Below are 18,004 nucleotides of genomic sequence, written 5' to 3'. Positions count from 1 at the left end.
GCTAGCAAATCGGTACCTCTGTGAAAAGCTGTGGTTTTGCGTGCCTGGTGGTGATGGCTCCTTTGCTAGCAGTTAAGCTCCCATGAGCTCCTTTTAAGCATATTGGAAGCATTTCCCCCCAGAACACGGTTTTCGGCAGAAGCTGAGGCCAAGGAGCCAGCGGGAGGGCAATGATGGCAGGGGCTGGACCAGCAGGAAGGCTCCCATTGCGTGTGCAACACATCTGTGCAGGGCACAGCCCAGGATGTCCTTATGTGAGGTAACTGCATTTGCATTAGCTTTTGTATAGCTACTGCGACTAAAAGTCAGCATGCCGGTGTTGTATCAGCACTGCAGTGCAGGCTGGCAATCTCTTTGCCGTTGACTCCAATGTGCTGCCACCTCTGCAGCTGCTGCTGTATGAACAAGCTCAGCTAATGGCAGCAAGGATCTTGCTGCATGCTGTGCTGTGGGAAGCTGTGGACAGTGTAGCAGGCTTTTGATGTGTCCTAGGGTTCACATCCTCTACACTGCTAGTGGACTGTGGCTGCTTGCTTGAGATGGTTTTTACTCTGTGCATCTTGTGGGAAACTAAACTGATGGTGTACGTAAGTGCTCCAGAGGTCTGTGGAGATGAACTATATGAGGAGAAGCTGAACATCTGCATGTTGCTTGGGCACAGCTTTAGCAGAACTCCTCATCGTTCAAAAGAAATGCTTGAAAATCTGCCCACTCTTTAAGTTTCAAACTTTATCAGTCAGTCTTAAAATTTCATCCTTTTATGATTTCTTTGTGTCAAGACTGTCCACCTTTTTTAAAATATTTACCACCTATGCAAAAAATACATCAGAGGGGAAAATGAATTACTGTTGTAATTCTATGATGGCTTTGCACAAAGACAAGTTGCAAATGGAGTTCTGTAATATAACAAAATACATACTGTGTTAACAAGAAAACATTTTAATTTCAAAATTTTTTTTATCACAAGGGAAATTTGGATGGAAATCTCCTTATCTTCATTTGGGGAAATATAATAATAGTTTGCTGCAAAATTTAAGAGATAATAAAAAGCATTTAGCAGCAGTCTTCTGTGGTGTTATTACTTACAGTAGTAACATTCGATGTATGGAGAATGTGGTGTGGATCAAAATGACCAGTGAAACAGTAACCTAGAGAAATCTTATAAACGTGTCGACACCTGCCATTTATCCACAGGTGGCTCATGCCAATGTTAAAAAAAAAAAAACCAAACATACAAAATGTGGTATAATTCTCTACCTGTGGTTTACTCTGTTGCACTGTTCTTTCATATTACTGTTAAAAACCAGGAAATTATGTTATGAAGAGAATACTGGGTTTTGTTTATTAAACTAAAGTACAGGTTAACATTACTCTTTTTTTGTAATGAATGTATACGAACAGATTAAAAAATAAACATTTATTTACAAAATATTGATGCATACATATTACACAAGTCAGTTATATCAAAGTGGTTTTTTAACAATTTCTGTAGCAACCAACTATTTGCATTGGCTTATCATAGTGCAAACGGTAACGTTGCAAAGGCAGATTACGATATGGGATTATGGTTTGAACATCAGACTTCCGTGCTGCCTTTTGTTTTACTACGTTTAGAAAACTATTCACCTTTTGTTTAAAAAAAATCCTTTTCTTGTGAATGTTGAATAGTGTACCTGAGGATAGGGCAAATTCATTATTACTCTAAATTCTTTCACTTAGATAACTATCTTTCTATTTACTCAGCCTGCTTACGTAGCACCATTGCCATTGATTACTAACATACTAACGAAAAAAAGGAATGGAAACACGCTAAATACACTATACCATCCCTAACTTCAGGATTTGTCCATTTACGTGGAATTTCATCTTATCATAACTCTGCACTATATATTCAAGTGTTCAAGGATGATTCTGGTGGTAATGTGTAGTGGTGTATACGTTACCAGTATATATTTTGCTGTAAATACAATATTAAGTGTAGCTGTGAAGAAGTTGATTTAATAGCCCGCTCCTTCTGTCCTCAGAGGAGAAGGAGCTTACTTTTGATTACCAACATATGTTGAAAACTGCATATAAATTTGTGTCTGAATGACTGAATATTGATTCCCTCACAGTGTAAGAAACCCATTTGTTAAATCCGGTGATTTTGATTGTAGCTTCTTTGTCCGTTGTTTCAAAGCCAGCCCTTAGGTAACTCTACTGTCTTTAAGTTCACATTCTGCAGCTCATGTTGTGATATATGTGGTCTGTACAGTTGTACAGTATATGGATGTTGGCAATGCCTAGCGTACGTAATTTCACAGTTTCAAAGATGGATGAGGGGATATAGCTTTTTTTTTTGGTGGCTTCCACAATTTATCGAATGGTGGATCTCACGACAGCCTCATGAGCACCCGCAACGATCTACAACCATGGCTGGTATCTTTCCATATATTATTTGTTCTTTTCCATTGAAATACAGCATGTTTATAGGGGACATCTTGGTGGGTGTGCAGCAAGGGCCTGCTGAGCCTCTGGGATTTGCTTGGTGTACCAGGTGAGTGTGCGGGTATTTCTGTAGAAACACAAATTCGCATTCTCCGGAGCAGTAATTGGCTTTGTATCTTTTAGGTGCTATAATCCAGTCCCATCCAAAAGCTTCGAAATCCACTGTCAGCGGGTAGCGACAACATCGGGATTCCGTTGAGTGCTCATCACAGTCAAGGCCAAAATCTCTGCGGGACCGTTTCGGTGTGTCTGTAACTCTGACCTCTAAAAATGGGTTCTGAGAGAAGAGGAAAAGGAATCGGAAGTATTAACAAGGTAGGCGTATGTAATTTGAGGAAAACATGCAGATAGATGTCTCTGACACAAACATATCAAATTAGTATTCTCAAAAAACATTTGCAAGCATTTCTGAACTTTCTACCCTTCTGGGAACTTATTCCTCATCCAAGTCTGCTACGTTTGCTCCCTGCTCAGGGATTATTTCTCTTCATTCCGAAGACCAGCATTTCCCTGCTGCTTCTCCACAGAGTGTTAATTTCTGAGTATCTCTTCCTGAAATCATCACTGTCTCAGTGCTAGCATCATTTTTTATTAACTGCTAAGAGAAAGTTTCAGAAGTCATGAGGATCCCTGGTTTCTACGTTAGCTGTTGTTTTCCTTGATACTACAGTAAGAGGTTTTTGTTTTTCCTTTTGGGAGTTCTTCTATAGAGAAGGAAAGAACTCAAACAGAAATTAACAACAACAACAAAAAAACCACATTGAAAGGGCAGGATCCAAGCAGTGTCGGATTCCCTTTTGTGAGTCTGTCTGAAATTCCCACTATTCAAAAGGTATTTTACTAGGATTTTCTGGGTATCAGGGAAGGCTTCTCCTCCAGACCAAGGAGGACAGGGAATCTCTCTAATTAGAGTTTGGTGGAGTGGTGGTAGAAATGAATGTTTCACCTGCCAGTGCAGGTTACTTCCACTTCACAGCTCCTACTTGCACAGATGGCTGGATTCGCTGCACTGACTTTGAAGGGACAGCTGATATGTGGACTGCTGAGAGAGCCTTGTGGCCAGAATAGTAGATTGGGCAGATCTCTGAGCCACATGCTTCCTTCTGACGGTGTCTTTGCACAGACCTTAATTGAGAATAGGAAGAAATGGTAACCTTTGTAATCACAAGATTGAATAACTTCCCAAATTTTCCTTCTGCTCCATGTCAATGTCAGCACAGTGTTCCTGTTTGGCACTGACCAAGCTGTTGCCTCAGCAGTAAATAACAGTCCAGCTACCCACTACTCAGGTTGCTTCCTTTCAAGACGCACCTTCAGGGCTGCACATTGTCCAGCCACTGGAAAAGCTCCTTCCAAAAGTAAGCAATATGGAGAGAGGCTTGATGGAGAGGAGCATCCCACTATGTAGTGGATGGAGAGGAGCTGAAGGAATGTGAAGATACATTTTCTCTCACATGGTCTGCAGAGCATCTGACTCTGCATTGCTCTTCATTCAGTTTGTTATTACAGATGGTGATAATTCCAGAAAAACCTTAGCTTGTCCACATGTGTGAGAACACCGTGTTGGATATTTGAATGGGTGGAGGTGGTGTGGCCAGTATTGATATCTCAGTGGCCTCTTCCAACTATTGAAGACTCAAATCTGTGGTGGATCTACAACTAAGATGTGCTTTTCCTCTTGATTCTTTTCACTGCACTTCACTGCTATGAAGTTAAATATCTCATAGCTACTTAAACAGAATGATCAATTGTGTAGCAGTAAAAGCAAAATTATGATCTTAGTGCTTTATTTAAAAGCAGAAATTTCTTGGTTGTTTGAGCTGTTTCAGTAAGTTCAGCTGTGGTTGTAGATGATTAGCAATTGGGGGAAGCAAGAAGGGAAATGCTGCAGTTCAGCTGGTACAGTTTGGATTTGTTATGTTCATCTTACAGAAGGAAACGACAAGTTATTTTATGCTCTTTATCACTATGATGCATTTATTGTATCAAGCAAAATTTATGTATTCAAACATTTCTAGTAGGAGGAACTATTCGTTCTGTCACTTATTAAAAGGTGGACAATTTAGGATTCATAAACATAAACAATTTTCATTGTCAGTAATGGAAAATGCATGCAGAATAGGGAGAAATTTTCTTGTGTTGAATGAAAAATCCTTTCAACGCTATCTAAAGCAAATTTCTTATCAGAGGAAGAGTTGAATTGCTTCTATTTTCTTTATGCAAAGTATCTTTGCGCTAAGCAGTATTTGCTCTCAAGTTTGGAAATGGTGTAACTTCAATAGTACCATCCATTGATAAGTACCAAAACATTTTCCAATCAGTGCCTCACAACATGAGCCTGAGGTCATCTTAATTTTTCAAACAGAAAAATGGAGGCACAGGAATGCGAAGTGATTTTCTCAATATTTGAGAACCAAGAGTGAAAGAACTGGGTATATGGAACCTTCATCTGCCATTCTCGAAGCAATATTTCCATTTTTATCCTTTAAACATAATCCCTTTCCAATAAAAACACTAAGATATTTAAATGAGATTTTTCTAATGAACTTACCAATCCATCTTCACCCGGTCCTGGGAATGTGACAGCAAGATCTCGTCCAGTCTCATCAAAAGCTTTTATTTCGATGCCTAAATTGGATTCAGGCTGTTTGAGCCAATTTTGCAGCACTGTCTTCACATCAATACTCTGCCAGATACCAGTGCCTGGGTTCATGTCAAGTTTCAAAGATCGAATTCCAGTATATCTTGTACCGTCTTTCATGGGCTTAATGAGTCTCAGGATCTGCACAAACACCGTTGTAGGTTTTTGGACTTGCCTCAAGTATATCCATAATTGTGCCTTTACTACTTTGTTATATTGTATTTTAGAGCTAAACTTAAAGAAGCAACATTTTGGTTTTCCCTCCATTTGTACAAGAAAATCAGCTATAAATGAATGGAAAGAACAAATTACTGAACAGGGAACAAAAAGAAATATGCATATATAACCCAATTTTTTTCCAGATCATGTAGGATGTCTTACAATATTACATAAACTGTATTGGTAACAGAGTGGATGCAATATCATTCAATTTCTGTACTCTACATTCTACAGCAAATCTAATCATTATGCTGTCACCTACAAGTAACATTCTGTGACAAGGAACTGATGGTTGTTTTGTAAGCAGGCTAAAAGAAAGTTTGGCTAACCATTTTCTAAGTAACTGTAGCTGATCCCTTGCGCTCTGTAGGCTATGCGGAGTGAGCGATGTGTACAGGCAGAAATTCAGGAATGATAAGCAAGAGAAGAAAAGCACTGCAGTGGGACCCCTGTGCTCCTCAAGGATCTGCCTGTCACACCAGCACTGTGGGCTAACCCATGCAGCTGCAAAAAAGTCTCTTTCTCTGACAAAGTTTGTCAGAGGGTAGGGCACAGCCAATGCTGCTTGACAGTGACTGCTGCAAGCTCACTTCTGCTGTTCATCTGAGGACCTTCACAAAGCAACAGCAATTCAGTGTGAGCTGACTCAACGTTTCTGTCACCTCTAGGAATTTCTAGGTTACTAAATAACCTCAGGGTGCTGTGTATGGTGCAAATAGAGGCAGCTATGTGAAACTACCTTTAAAGGCTTTATTTTCTTTTCTGAGAGGAAAGAAAATTAAAACTGCTTATCTGAAGATTTGTTTTCATTTCAACATGGTTATAGCAAAGTCACGTGCAGTGCTGCATTCCTCTTTCCTGTAGCCTATAATGCAGCTGTCCTACCTAGTCATGATAGTCTATCTCCATGCCAGGATAAAACAGATAATACCCATCTTAAATGGTACAGATCTTTGACACTCATAAATCAGATCACTTAAGATAACTGCCTCTTCAGCATATTTATAGTAATTCAAAGGCTTTTTATAAAAAGAAGGAAATAGAGCAATAAAGCGTAATGACTTTTCTCCAGTCGTTGTGATTATATGGAGATTTAATTAAAGTAGTTTTGAAATCTTGGGCACAATAGGCTGGAATAGAACTGCTGACAGTTTGTGATAAGGCTGCAATAATGTATTGCCATTAAGTATGCATCTTATTGAGGTTAAAAAAGGTTAAAGGTAAAGTTAATTTTTTTGTCCATTTTAGCTGGCTGCAGGAGCTGATATTATTCTAGCACATGTATTGTAATATCTGTAACTGCTAACCTGCCTTATATGTCCTGACATCTTTTTCCTTTTCGACATCATATTCTTAAGTGTTATTTAAAAAAACAGCTGCCAGAGCCAAATACTTTAGCTGATGAAGAACATGAGATACTATAGTATTAGCTGTGCAAAAGATACTTGATAGGAGCCGTAGCAGATGTTTAGCACTAAGAAGATAACTTAGAATCTGCTCATTCAGTAAATGCCTTCATTCTTCCTTGGCACGACTACTGGAGCTGATTGCTATAATGTGGACACTTTAGCATTTAAATCTGTTACACGTAGATCTGCTTTAAATACATAGTTTTAACTTAGAGGTGGGTGGTGCTGGCTCATGGGATCAGCAGAGAAGCAAGGATTTAACTCTATGCTTACACTTGCTGTAACACGCTGTAGTTTAGCGGGTCCCTGCTCTAAGCTGTATTTCTACTCGTTTCTATTGCTCTTAAGCACATCAGCAGGTGGAATGTCATGCAGAAAAACACAGTTATCTTATTAGCTGCACTTGCATTTCTATCTGCAATAGGGAATGCCCTGAATGCCGCAAATAACAGAGCCAACTGAACTGCGGATCTCCTTTTGCTTTCTAAAGCAATTGGCAAATCTTAAGTGTGCTACAGGGCACACACGTTACAAGGAGCCGAACAAATGAACAGTAAAACAAAGGCTTGCAGCACGGTCATTTGAACCTGACTCAAATCCTTTAGAAATACACTCTCCTCCCTCCCTCCGGCAGACTCCAGCCAGCAGCCTGTTGGGAGAGCCTGAGAAGGAGTTGTGAGGCTCTACAGCACAGAGACAACTCTCAGAGGAGCGGTGCGAGACGAAAGCAGCAGGGTTGTTACTTACACTCCGTAGGCATTGTGATAATCGTCTCGGTTGTGGCATGATAGTCATCGTCTTCCAAAGAGCCATCGCTACTGTCGTCCCTCTGGACATCATACTGATCAATCAGTTCCTGCAGTGGAGGAGCTTTGGGTAAAAGCTGTTTAATAACGTCCCTGCTAATGTTAGGTGCTTGTTCCAGCCGCAGTTTGCTGAGGATTTGAATTTTTATGGCTTCTATTCTGGAGGATTTTGTATTCTGTCTCCACGTACAAGCATTGCACAGTCCGTCTTTTTCAGCGTTCTCTGTGGGCTGACTACTGCCATCCAGAGCCACTGGATCAACCGCGATCTGCATGAACAGGTAAATATAAACATAGACTGCTAGCTTTTGCATGATCTTACAGTCACTGCAGCTTTTTGCCTTTTTTCCCCCCCCTCTCCCTTTCCCCTTTTCTTTCAGTTCTAAACAGATCCGTGACAGCAAATGCAATCTGAGAGACGGCTTGCCACACTGGTGTGCCTTATATATGCCAAGGGGGCTTTTATACTCCAACTTTGATTAGGCTCATGTCGTCAAAACCGACGATTGGTTGTTGTCCCAACAATGAATCTAGCTGTCAGAGGTTAAAGCCCTGTCGATCACAAGTCACTAGACAGCATTTGGTTACAGCCAAGGGTGAACTGATTTATCTGGTGGCTTCGTAGAGGATACGTCTTCACATACTGAAAGGATATATTTCCAAGTACTATGGGCAGCAGTGCTGGAAGACAGCACTATCATTCTTAAATATACACTGAACGCATAGTTGGACTATGAATTGAGGCAGAGCTCTCTTTTAGGGTTCCTTTAGGATTCTATCACTATTGTGGCTGAAAGTTTGTACTACCTCAAGGAAAATTCTGAGGGATTTCTGTTAGGAGGAGGGGAAAAAAATACATAATAAATACATTGCAAACACGAGGAATCCATGCTGTTCAACAGTTCACGTGCATTAAGCAGCTCAGATTTCAGAAAATCATGATAGGTTTTCCTGATAGGTACTAGGTGAGCAGGAATAAACATTTTGTACACGTGTGACTATAAGTGCTAACTATTGGACCCTCTAGTATCAAAATTCATTACTGAAGTGTGGACGCTTATTAAGTAAAGCAAGTTTGCCTAGTCAGCAAAATCCTGGGCAGCAAATTAGATACTGAGAGACTTTTAGTAGGAGAGGTATTTTTAAGGAATATCATGAGCTACTTAACTCTAATATTACACAGAAATAGTCCAGCTTGCTTTTTCCATTATTACTGAAAGTTGTAAAAGACATAAACCATTTAAATCCCTTCTGTCAGTAAATCTTTTTCATATCCTAATTTATTTCAGTTCAGGATACCTCTGTATTATGCTAACTGAAGTAATAGTGTGTTTTGCTTCTACTCAAGCATCTGTAGGCTCTGTATTATCCCACTTAGATTTTTAAAACTATGGTTTTAGTATGCTTTCTGCATGAGATGCTCCTAGACAGGATTGTGTAATTACAGGTCATGGCTTATAAAAATCTTACATTAATATAGATGACATTGGGCATGCTGCTAGCAAAAAAAAAAAAAAAAATTGAATTTATTTTCACTTGGAGAGTTGGGGGGGGGGGTCTGTATGTTAGAACAAACACAAATCCTAGAATTACATGCAAAATACTGCAGTTTGCCTATCGAAGTTGGGACCATGATGTCAGTTTATCACTGATCTCTTTTTTTTTTTCCTTTGTTTCTTTTCCATTATGAACACACCTGAAGGTGTGGCACACACAGGGATTTGTTTGCATGTGTTCATATAGGAAGAATGTTACTGCACAGGAAGATGTGGATCTGAACAATCTAAGAGCTCTTTTTCTGCCTGGTCATTTGTGTTATTTTGTATTGCCTTTCCAGGGCACAGGTATTGACTACATGTCACAGAACTGAGCCTGATATTCAGCTCATGACCAGTAACATAAATCTTGAGTATTTGATTGAAATTGATTGTCCTTCCATGGTGTAAAGTTGATGTAAGCAATAAATATATTGTGCTCGTGTGTTCCAGGCTGTGGCTTGGTTGTCTAACCTTGATGTTCTCATTTGAGCCAAATCCACATGTAAAGCAAGCATTTTGACTGCTTATATCCTGAGCATTTCTTTTCATACAAGGTGTTCTTGTAAGTGCTCTCAATATGTGGTATGGTTCACTGGAACTACAGGTTAGGAGAGATCTGAGTTTGCAATGCTATGTTCATAGCATACTGTTTTAAGCAGACTCTTAGTATCTTGTACTTTTAAGAGGCCACTACGCTACAGGTGCTGGAAAGAAAAACATCTTTATGAACGGTGGATAGGATGATTCACGTAAAGAATCTTGAAAATCACTAACCCAGTTTCAGACTAGTTACAAAGATTTGGTTGGTTCTTTGTTTTGGGCAGTTCTTTTTAATGTTATAACAATGAATGTCATAATGAAGCTATTTTATATTAATCAGAATGACTAAAGAGCTGAATATAAAAGGAAATCTACCCCTGAGTGGAAACCTGGATAATAGTGCCAAGTTTCACACTAGATACAGTTCCAAAGGGAATGATGATCCATCAATAAACAGGTAGGAACACTGACGCAGTCATTAAAATCAGCATCATTAAATGCTCTGGCAGACTGGCTGGGAGCCACTCATGTTGGAGAAAGGAACAAGAGAAGTGGCTGCTGAGAAATGCCCCTATCACCATCTCTTCTTTGTGCTCTGCAGCAGATTGCCTGGTGCAGTACCTGGCCGCCTCCTTCTCCTTCCAGGTCTTCCACTGACTGTGGCTTGTTGTGAACTAATGCATGATTTTCTGCCAATCTTGTGTAATGATTTCGGGGGGAAAAAAAGGCCGCACTTTTCCCCTCAATAAGGCATTTGTTTATGAATGCAGGACCAAAATCCTTTATTTTTCATGTCTGAAAATGCCACTGAGCTCTGAGCAATAGCAGAACTTTCTCTCGGCCACTGCGGTGATGCACATTCTCTGAATACCTGTAGGTTGTTGGTAGAGTAACCTTGTCTTTATATTTTGTTGCTGTTTCTTTTCTATGAGACTGCAAGAATTTGGTGATTGCTTAAGGCATAGCATTTGATCAGAAGACATTGAAGCGCTCAATTTCTTTAACAGTGCCATATAGGAATGGTTTTGCTTTCTGACTTTTGTAGTGGTATTTAAAGATAATGCTGGCTACAGAAGTAGGTAACAAAAGGAAGTAATAAGTGAGAAGTAAGTAACCAGATAGAAGTATGTTCCTCTAAAAATTATTTTACAAAAATGACTTAAAAATAACCATCAGCAAAACCGAAGAGTTAAAAATGAAATGCACATCTTGCTGAACTTTATGGCATTTTAATATTATCTTTGGGATTTGTGTCATTCTACCCGCTGTGCCTGCCAATAGCTAACAGTATTCCCAACCCTGGCTATTCAAAGATCATGACTCAGGCCCCCAAAATCAAGCAACATAATGTGTCTCTTTCAGAAGAGAAAAGGCACACATCTGTCTAACTGTCAGCTGCCCTTTGGCTTCCTGCTTTCCAACAAGTATGAAAACTACTGGTGGAAAACCTAAAGAAAATAGGGGAAAAAATAACCAAACCCCAAAATGAGGGATACAGAGGTTTTGAAGACGCTGTGTTACTGTGAGTTTTATGGGAAAACAGTGACTGTGCAGAGGAAAAGGAGATTACTAAAGCCCTCCCTGAGGAGAAGACAAGCAAAGCCCAACCATTACCCATCTTTTTTGGCACCTTTAATTAGCCAATCAGCATGTGCTTAGTCATTAGTCAGCGCACTGATAGCTCTGGACCATCTACACTGTGTCATCCTTTGCCTGGCCAGCAACTGAGAAAAGATAGATAGAACAGGATGGGATTTGGAGCCTGTTACGGGGGTGGACCAAATGGCTGTGAAGGGGAACCAGACCGTTTCTGAGAAAGAGTTAGAAGAGTACGAAGGAGCTCATCACAGGGGAGTTAGGACGTGGGTTATAACCATGCCAGAAATCGGGCATCTTTGTTCTGCTGTAGGCTAGATTGTCAAATTCTTCCTTACAGACGAGAAGACCAGAAATTCACTCATCTTTTTCCTGTTATTTAAATTAAATGAAGTTGTTCCCATAATTGTCTTACTGCAAAAAGTAGAGCTTGGTTAAAAAAAAAAAACCTCAGATGTTATTGAATACCCTGTAAACACGCACTTGTTGCTCACAATGATTTTTGTCCTACTTCAGAACCAGTTGGATTCTATGACTAATTTGAGACAAATATTACAAGGAAGCTCCTGGACATCTGGTAAGATAACCATTCAGTCACCTTATGTCACTTCTTAGAATCACAGAATCGCAGGGGCTGGAAGGGACCTCTAGAGACTGTGGAGTCCAACCTCCTGCTTCCAGAATACGATATCCCAAAAGGAGAGAAAAAGCATTTAAAATATTTTTTTTTTACTGGATTGATCTCTCACTTGTTTTGCTATTACAGCTGGGCATAATGGTTATGAAATAATTTGGGTTAGAACAGTTACTACTAAATAGAAAAGATTAGACATACAGTGAAATGCAATGGTGTTGGGGTATTTTAAGTGCTTAAGTATGAGGTATGAGCCCAGCTATCTTAGCTCACCAGGCACTTTCTCTCAGACACCTGAACTGCCAAAAAGTGTATTTTATTGAACTTGATAGTATGTATAAGGGATAGTATATTTAAGGTCATGTGTAACGAAACAGAAATATCACAATAACAAAAAAGCTATGAAAACATCGCCAAAACTGCTTTATGCAAATTAAAGCTGCAGCTACTCTAAGGCATAAATAACCACATTTTTAATTGAACTTATTACTGTTAAATAAAATATGAAATCTGTAGCTGGTAAGAAATCTTGGTTTGTAACAAAAGCCCTGGGTCAGTTTGTCCTTCTCCATGTATTTTCCTATAGAAGTGGTCATGTATAACCTTCTACACATTGTGCTTCATTAGCTACCTGATGGTATGGATATTTAATTGCTTTGACTTATAAAACAGAAAGTACCAAGTTCATCTTTTTTTCACCAGTTTTGAGTTCCAGGTAATAGAGAGCAGGATTCACGCAAGAGAAGAGCACGGTGCTGGATAACAGATGCCATGGTGTGCTGGCATCTGAATGGGATCTGCTGCAACTCCTCAATTCCTGCTCTCCCTTTGTTTTCCCAGGGGAAAAAAGATGTTTGTGGATCTGGGATGTTGCAGAGTCTCCTCTCAAGGCATACTTGGGTCTGCATCTGCGTTTTAAGTACCAGGGCAAAGCTTCACTCTGCCTGGTGGATGATTTCCTCACTTGGACTACCTGCTCAGGACTTCCTCACCAGCAGTGGTATGTAAGTGTGTGATGATGCAACGGATGAAATGGACGAAGCACATAAAATGGGTGGGAAACTGGTGCTGCAGCAATGCATGCCTTTGGACCTCTCAGCTTGCCCAGGAGCTGCTGCTGAATTTAGTAGTTGAGGGAAATAACACTGGGTCTCCTTCAGCTGGTGACCAGCAGCTTCCTCTTCTCACCCTCTTCTCCCGACTGTGGGTTAGTGCTGCATGTTTGTGCTGGGCTAGAGTGTTCCCACCATGCTTTTCTCTCCTGCATGTTCCATTGCTTATTAATTCACATCATTGCTCCAGAATTGACCAGATATGCTAATGGAAATGAACTTTATGAGCAGACAGGGAAATGCATTCCCACTGGACTACTTAAAAACGTTTAAGGGAGGATGCACTTACAGTAAATGCTTCCAGTTTTTCTGAGTTTTGTATTCAGCTTTTTATTCTGCAGCCCTCACTATGGTGTTTCAGTATCAGTCTTACAGTAAATCCTACAGTAGGGCCCTATTAAACATCTGCTTACTTCTAAAGGCTCCCTCCCTGTCACAGGATGCTTTCTTCTCTTTAGCCTTGGATCCTTAATACTTCTACCCAAAATTCCTGACATTAATGTTCAATGTTTACTAAAATAGCTGAGGAAAACCAGGCCTAAGTTACAGAGCAATGGACTGGATGGTACCAACGTGACCCCAGGCACAGGCATGTGAAATGAGTGTGCCTGTTCAGTCGTTGTCCAAGGCAGCCTTCAGTGCCACCTAACAAGTAGGGATCATCATCTCTGGGCGTTGAGGAAAACCATGAAATCCTTGCAGAAGCTGCAAGTGGTGGTAGGGCTGTCATTGTCAGGCTGGGAGGTGTGAGGCCATGAGCCCCCCCCAGGGGGATGTTAGCACTCTGCTTGGAGTATGGCGGCTGTGTGCTGGGAAACGTGCCAGTCCTACGAGGAGCCGCTGCTGCACGGGGAAGAGTTTCCCTTCTGCACAACCAAGGCATGTGAAGCACCAAAGACCTTCATTTTGTTATCTCCAGCGGTAACAGCCCTCCTCCCTAAAGCGAAGTGGGGATTTCCAGGCTGCGAATCGGCGGTTTGCTGTGTGCGGCCTGCCCTCTGCTGGGCCCTGCGGGGATGGCGCCCACTGGGACGCGGAGACCCGCAGTGCTCTGGGTCTGAAGAGCTCTTTTTCCTTTCTTCCTTTTTCTCCTCCTTCCTTTTCCCTCTTCTGCAACTTGGGACAGCGAATTTGTCCGCATGTGCCAAATTCCAGTGTTCAAAATACAGGAGCTTTCTGTGATTGCAGGCCTGGCACATTGCTCCAGCGCTGTGCGTCTGTGGTGGCAATGCGTTCACAGAACTCTTTTTGAATGGAACATCACGAGCTGTGCTGTAATGCTCTCAATAGCAATGCAGTGCAATCATTTCATATTGAAACAGACACTCAGAATGCACAGCACTGTTCTGTCCTGGCTGCGGGAATGTCTACAGGAGGGTCTGGCTGATCAAGCCTGAGGGTATCATCTGTAATGCTTTGGTTTAGCTGTTTGTAAACGTAAATATTTCAAAAGTTAACACAACTCCAGAGGTCTTAAGACATTGTTTGTAGGATATTTTGAATGCTGTCTACTCCACAGGAAGAAGAGAGCCTCAGCTTTTACTGTCTCTCCTTTGATAAATATTTTCTTCTTTGTTGACTCTTTCCTGTTGATGTAATAGAGATGTTTCTTATTTATGAGCTCCATTATGAAGCTTCCCATAAGAGCACCAGCTTAAGGCAAACAGTCTGCACTGGTTGGAGCATTAGCTGTCCTGGGCCTTTCTCTTGGGAGCTGTCTGGCTCCTTTAGCAGACATGTCCAATTTCTCACAATGAAGGTCCCTGCTTTAAAAACTTACAAGTTTTTTTTTTTTCTTGAGACATGCAAGCTCTTCTTTCTCATCAGGCCCCCTAATTTGCAGCACAAGCCAAGTGGCTGATGAGAAATAAGAATTGACCACAAAGAAATTGACTGGTTTGGGGTTTTTTCACCTTCAGTCATAGACTTGAAAAACACCCCAGCTATTCTGCAGGTATATACAACAATTTAGGACTCAACACTTGGTACCAAATAGCTGCCTGTCATTGCCTGAATGGACACGTGCCCTGGACTCATGGAAATGATGAGAACACCTCATATTCTTCATCAACTATGCAAATAATTGAAAGGATGCTTACAGAACATAATTCATGTAACATCTGAAATACTGTGGTGAATGTTCCTTCAGAGCTCTGTGTTATAATGTGCTGGCATGATGTTAGCCAAAATAGGCATGCTCTACAGGATAACTTACAGAAGGGCTCCTTGTGAGTAGATCAGGAAGAGTTAATAGAAATAATACTTCTAGGATATCCAGATTAATAGATAGAGTTGTTTGCATGCTGCTGATTTTGTGGTAAGTGCACAAAGCTTGTTTTATGCACAGTGGACTTTGCACCAGGATATTTGTAGTGGAGTGGGCACTTCACTGATTGACCTAATAAGAGATTTCTTTCCTGTATATCCCTTCCTGTTAGCTAGAACAATATTAACGTTACTAATACTTCTTTGAACTGTGCTACATGACAACTGGTATGCACTTCATAAAGGAAAAAGGTCTCCCAAAAATGGTAAGAAAAGTAATTATTTCAACATGTATTTGGAATTGTATGAAACATACAAGAGCTGCTCTGAAAGTACTGCCTCGTGTTTTATTATGCTGGCCCATGAAGGTAGGGGTGGGTGGTGGTGGTATGGCAGCAGGGAGTGAACCTTCCCACCAATACTGGTTTTTTTGCTGTACAGCAGAGGGCAGCGGAGTGGCAGCCTGAGAAGGTACAGCTACTGGTGGCAACTATGTTGAAAAAGAGAGTTATGTAGCTGAGAATTTGCTCTACCAGAGAGTGTTATTGTGCTCTTTGCATCTTTTGTAGTTTCCATGGAAATAAACAGGAGGCATTATTTTTGGAAGAACTTGTTGTTGTTGTTATTGTTCCTCTTTCAGAATGTGGTACTTAAAGAATAACATATCAGAATGGTTTGTCAATCATTAGCGAAATGAACAACTCATTATCCGACCATTTCTATATGAGGTTAATTTTAGACTTCTCTTGCAGGCATTCAGGCATTCTACTGAAGTGGAACTGAAAGGGGAAAACTGATAGCTGGTTCTGTAGCTTGTACTTTGAGTCATACTGAATGCAAACAGCCATCAGACAATGGGAAGGATGTTATTTGCATAACACCTTGGAAAGCTCTACCAAGCAGATAAGATGCTCTTTGTTTCAAGAAGCCCTTTGAATGTCTCGGAGCTGCATTAGACCCATCGTGAAACAGCACAAAGAGCTGCAAGTACAAACTCACAGGAGTTCTTAATGGTACCAGTAACATCCAGTGCACAGCACAGTTTTATTTGGATTTTCTGGAGAGAATTTAATTAAAATGTGTTTTTCACTGTAATAGCATCATCTACTTTTTAGTTAGTGGGAGAGTCACCACCACATTCCATAACTTCTCCATCCAGTCAAACATGATCATATAGAATCACAGAATGGCCTGGGTTGAAATGGACCAAAATGATCATAGGATTTAAGTCCTAAACTACACGTAATGTTTATGTTATGAGTATTTTCAGAGAGGGGATTGTTTCCTGTAAACCAGCCAACTTTCCAAGCTGACCCACTAGAGCTGGTTGATGGGGGTAGAGTTGCTCTTTGAGAACCAATGCTAATACACAGAGCTGCTGCAAGAAGCTCTTCCTAAACTAATATTCCCTGAGCATGAGAGTAGTAGCTTTCTGCTTCTCCCAGACTGGAGCAGTGGTAAATGAATATTTATCTCTCTTCCACCAATACAGGGCTGAGCCTGAAGCGTTATATTTAAATCTGAATTTGAGGTAGGTCAGATTTCCTGTCAGGATATTGCTTTATGGTAACATTTATCACGTTCTTTCTTCCACAGCATTACAGAAGAGTAACAAAGGCAGCAGAAAAGGCAAGGAGCTGGAAGAAGCCTGCACAAATGGACTAACGCTGCATGACTTCAGCCGGTGTTGGATTACCGAGAAGTCGCAATCTGATGTCTGATTTGTGCTGACAGGAGGAGCTGCTCAGAGCTGGCAGTGCTTTTATCGTGGTAAGTGCACGCTTTTGATTCATCACAAAAGGCTTCAGGTCAGTTTTTGGGGCATGGAGAATAAAATCAATCATTATTATTGTATCTACTTCAGTTCGTTTGTCTCTCATGGCAAACTTACTTAGATAGCGAAGTTGAAATATCAGTTGCAGATCACAGAATGCAGCAGCAGTATCTGCTGTAAAATAAGGTCCCTTTGGGTTGGTGTTTTTTTTTGCTTGTTTTGCTTTTCAAAACTTGTTTTTCCATTCTATCCGTGGTGTCAGGAAGAGCATGTATTGTAATGAAGAACCAAAATTATACATGGATCTTCTTAATAAGTGGTAATTGATAAGAAAGATGATGGAGCTCAGCGTAATTCTCAGGAGTGCCAGAGTAGTCATAAGCCTTCAGAGCAGGTTTTGCATCCCTATGAGGAGATCAGACAAGACTGAAGAATTTAGACTGTTAGACTTTTTTTCATACTAATACAAACAAGCCTGGTAAGCTTGCAGGATGGTCTGGTGAGGCTGTGAATCAGAGATAACGCCTCTGTATCTAACACGGAGCAAAATCCTCAAACTCTGTAAGCGTGCAAAATTGTCTGCTGCTCCGTACACCTCCACTGCAGCCTCTGCTAAGGCTTGGCTTCCGTGTGACATCATGAGAGCAGATATCCCTCCCAAACCTTATATTGCATATTACTGTAAATCTGGGTGTTCTGTATCCTTTCTGAAGGCAGCAACTTCTGTGGTCCAGTTAGGCATCACATAAGGACACCTCGTTATCACTATGGACTTCTTCCTTTCCATTATAGGATTTACTGTACCTTTACTATGAGAGATAGAAAATACCTTCTCTGTCCAAAGCAGAACATTACCTAGTTTATTATGTTATTTCTTTTCTACAACAAGTACCTCCACTTCTTCAGCTTTAGGCAGACTGATCCAGCTCTGTATCTTTTTTGCTTCCATCCTCCTCAGTTTCCAGAGCCGCTCCTCCGGTCAT

The 18,004-nt window shown here is 40.7% G+C and overlaps 2 protein-coding genes across 2 annotated transcripts in view; one reads left to right on the top strand and one right to left on the bottom strand.

Annotated features, from left to right (window-relative positions):
- Positions 1–18,004, top strand: part of C2orf88 (chromosome 2 open reading frame 88) — a 64,864-nt gene that overhangs the window by 29,487 nt on the left and 17,373 nt on the right. The window contains exons 2-4 of the mRNA XM_040703221.2: positions 2,611–7,843; positions 12,711–16,260; positions 16,844–17,017. The gene's annotated coding sequence lies outside the window, so the exon portion shown is untranslated. The remainder of the gene's footprint in view (positions 1–2,610; positions 7,844–12,710; positions 16,261–16,843; positions 17,018–18,004) is intronic.
- MSTN (myostatin) lies at positions 1,317–8,003 on the bottom strand. Its single transcript, NM_001001461.2, has 3 exons — positions 7,504–8,003; positions 5,039–5,412; positions 1,317–2,764 (listed from the first exon to the last, which is right to left on the bottom strand). The coding sequence occupies exons 1-3, from the start codon at positions 7,874–7,876 to the stop codon at positions 2,384–2,386; spliced, it is 1,128 nt and encodes a 375-aa protein (NP_001001461.1). The 5' UTR covers positions 7,877–8,003; the 3' UTR covers positions 1,317–2,383.

The sequence above is a fragment of the Gallus gallus genome, chromosome 7, assembly GCF_016699485.2.
Source record: "Gallus gallus isolate bGalGal1 chromosome 7, bGalGal1.mat.broiler.GRCg7b, whole genome shotgun sequence".
In the NCBI taxonomy this organism is placed as follows: domain Eukaryota; kingdom Metazoa; phylum Chordata; class Aves; order Galliformes; family Phasianidae; genus Gallus; species Gallus gallus.
This window is presented reverse-complemented; position numbering and strand designations above follow the sequence as displayed.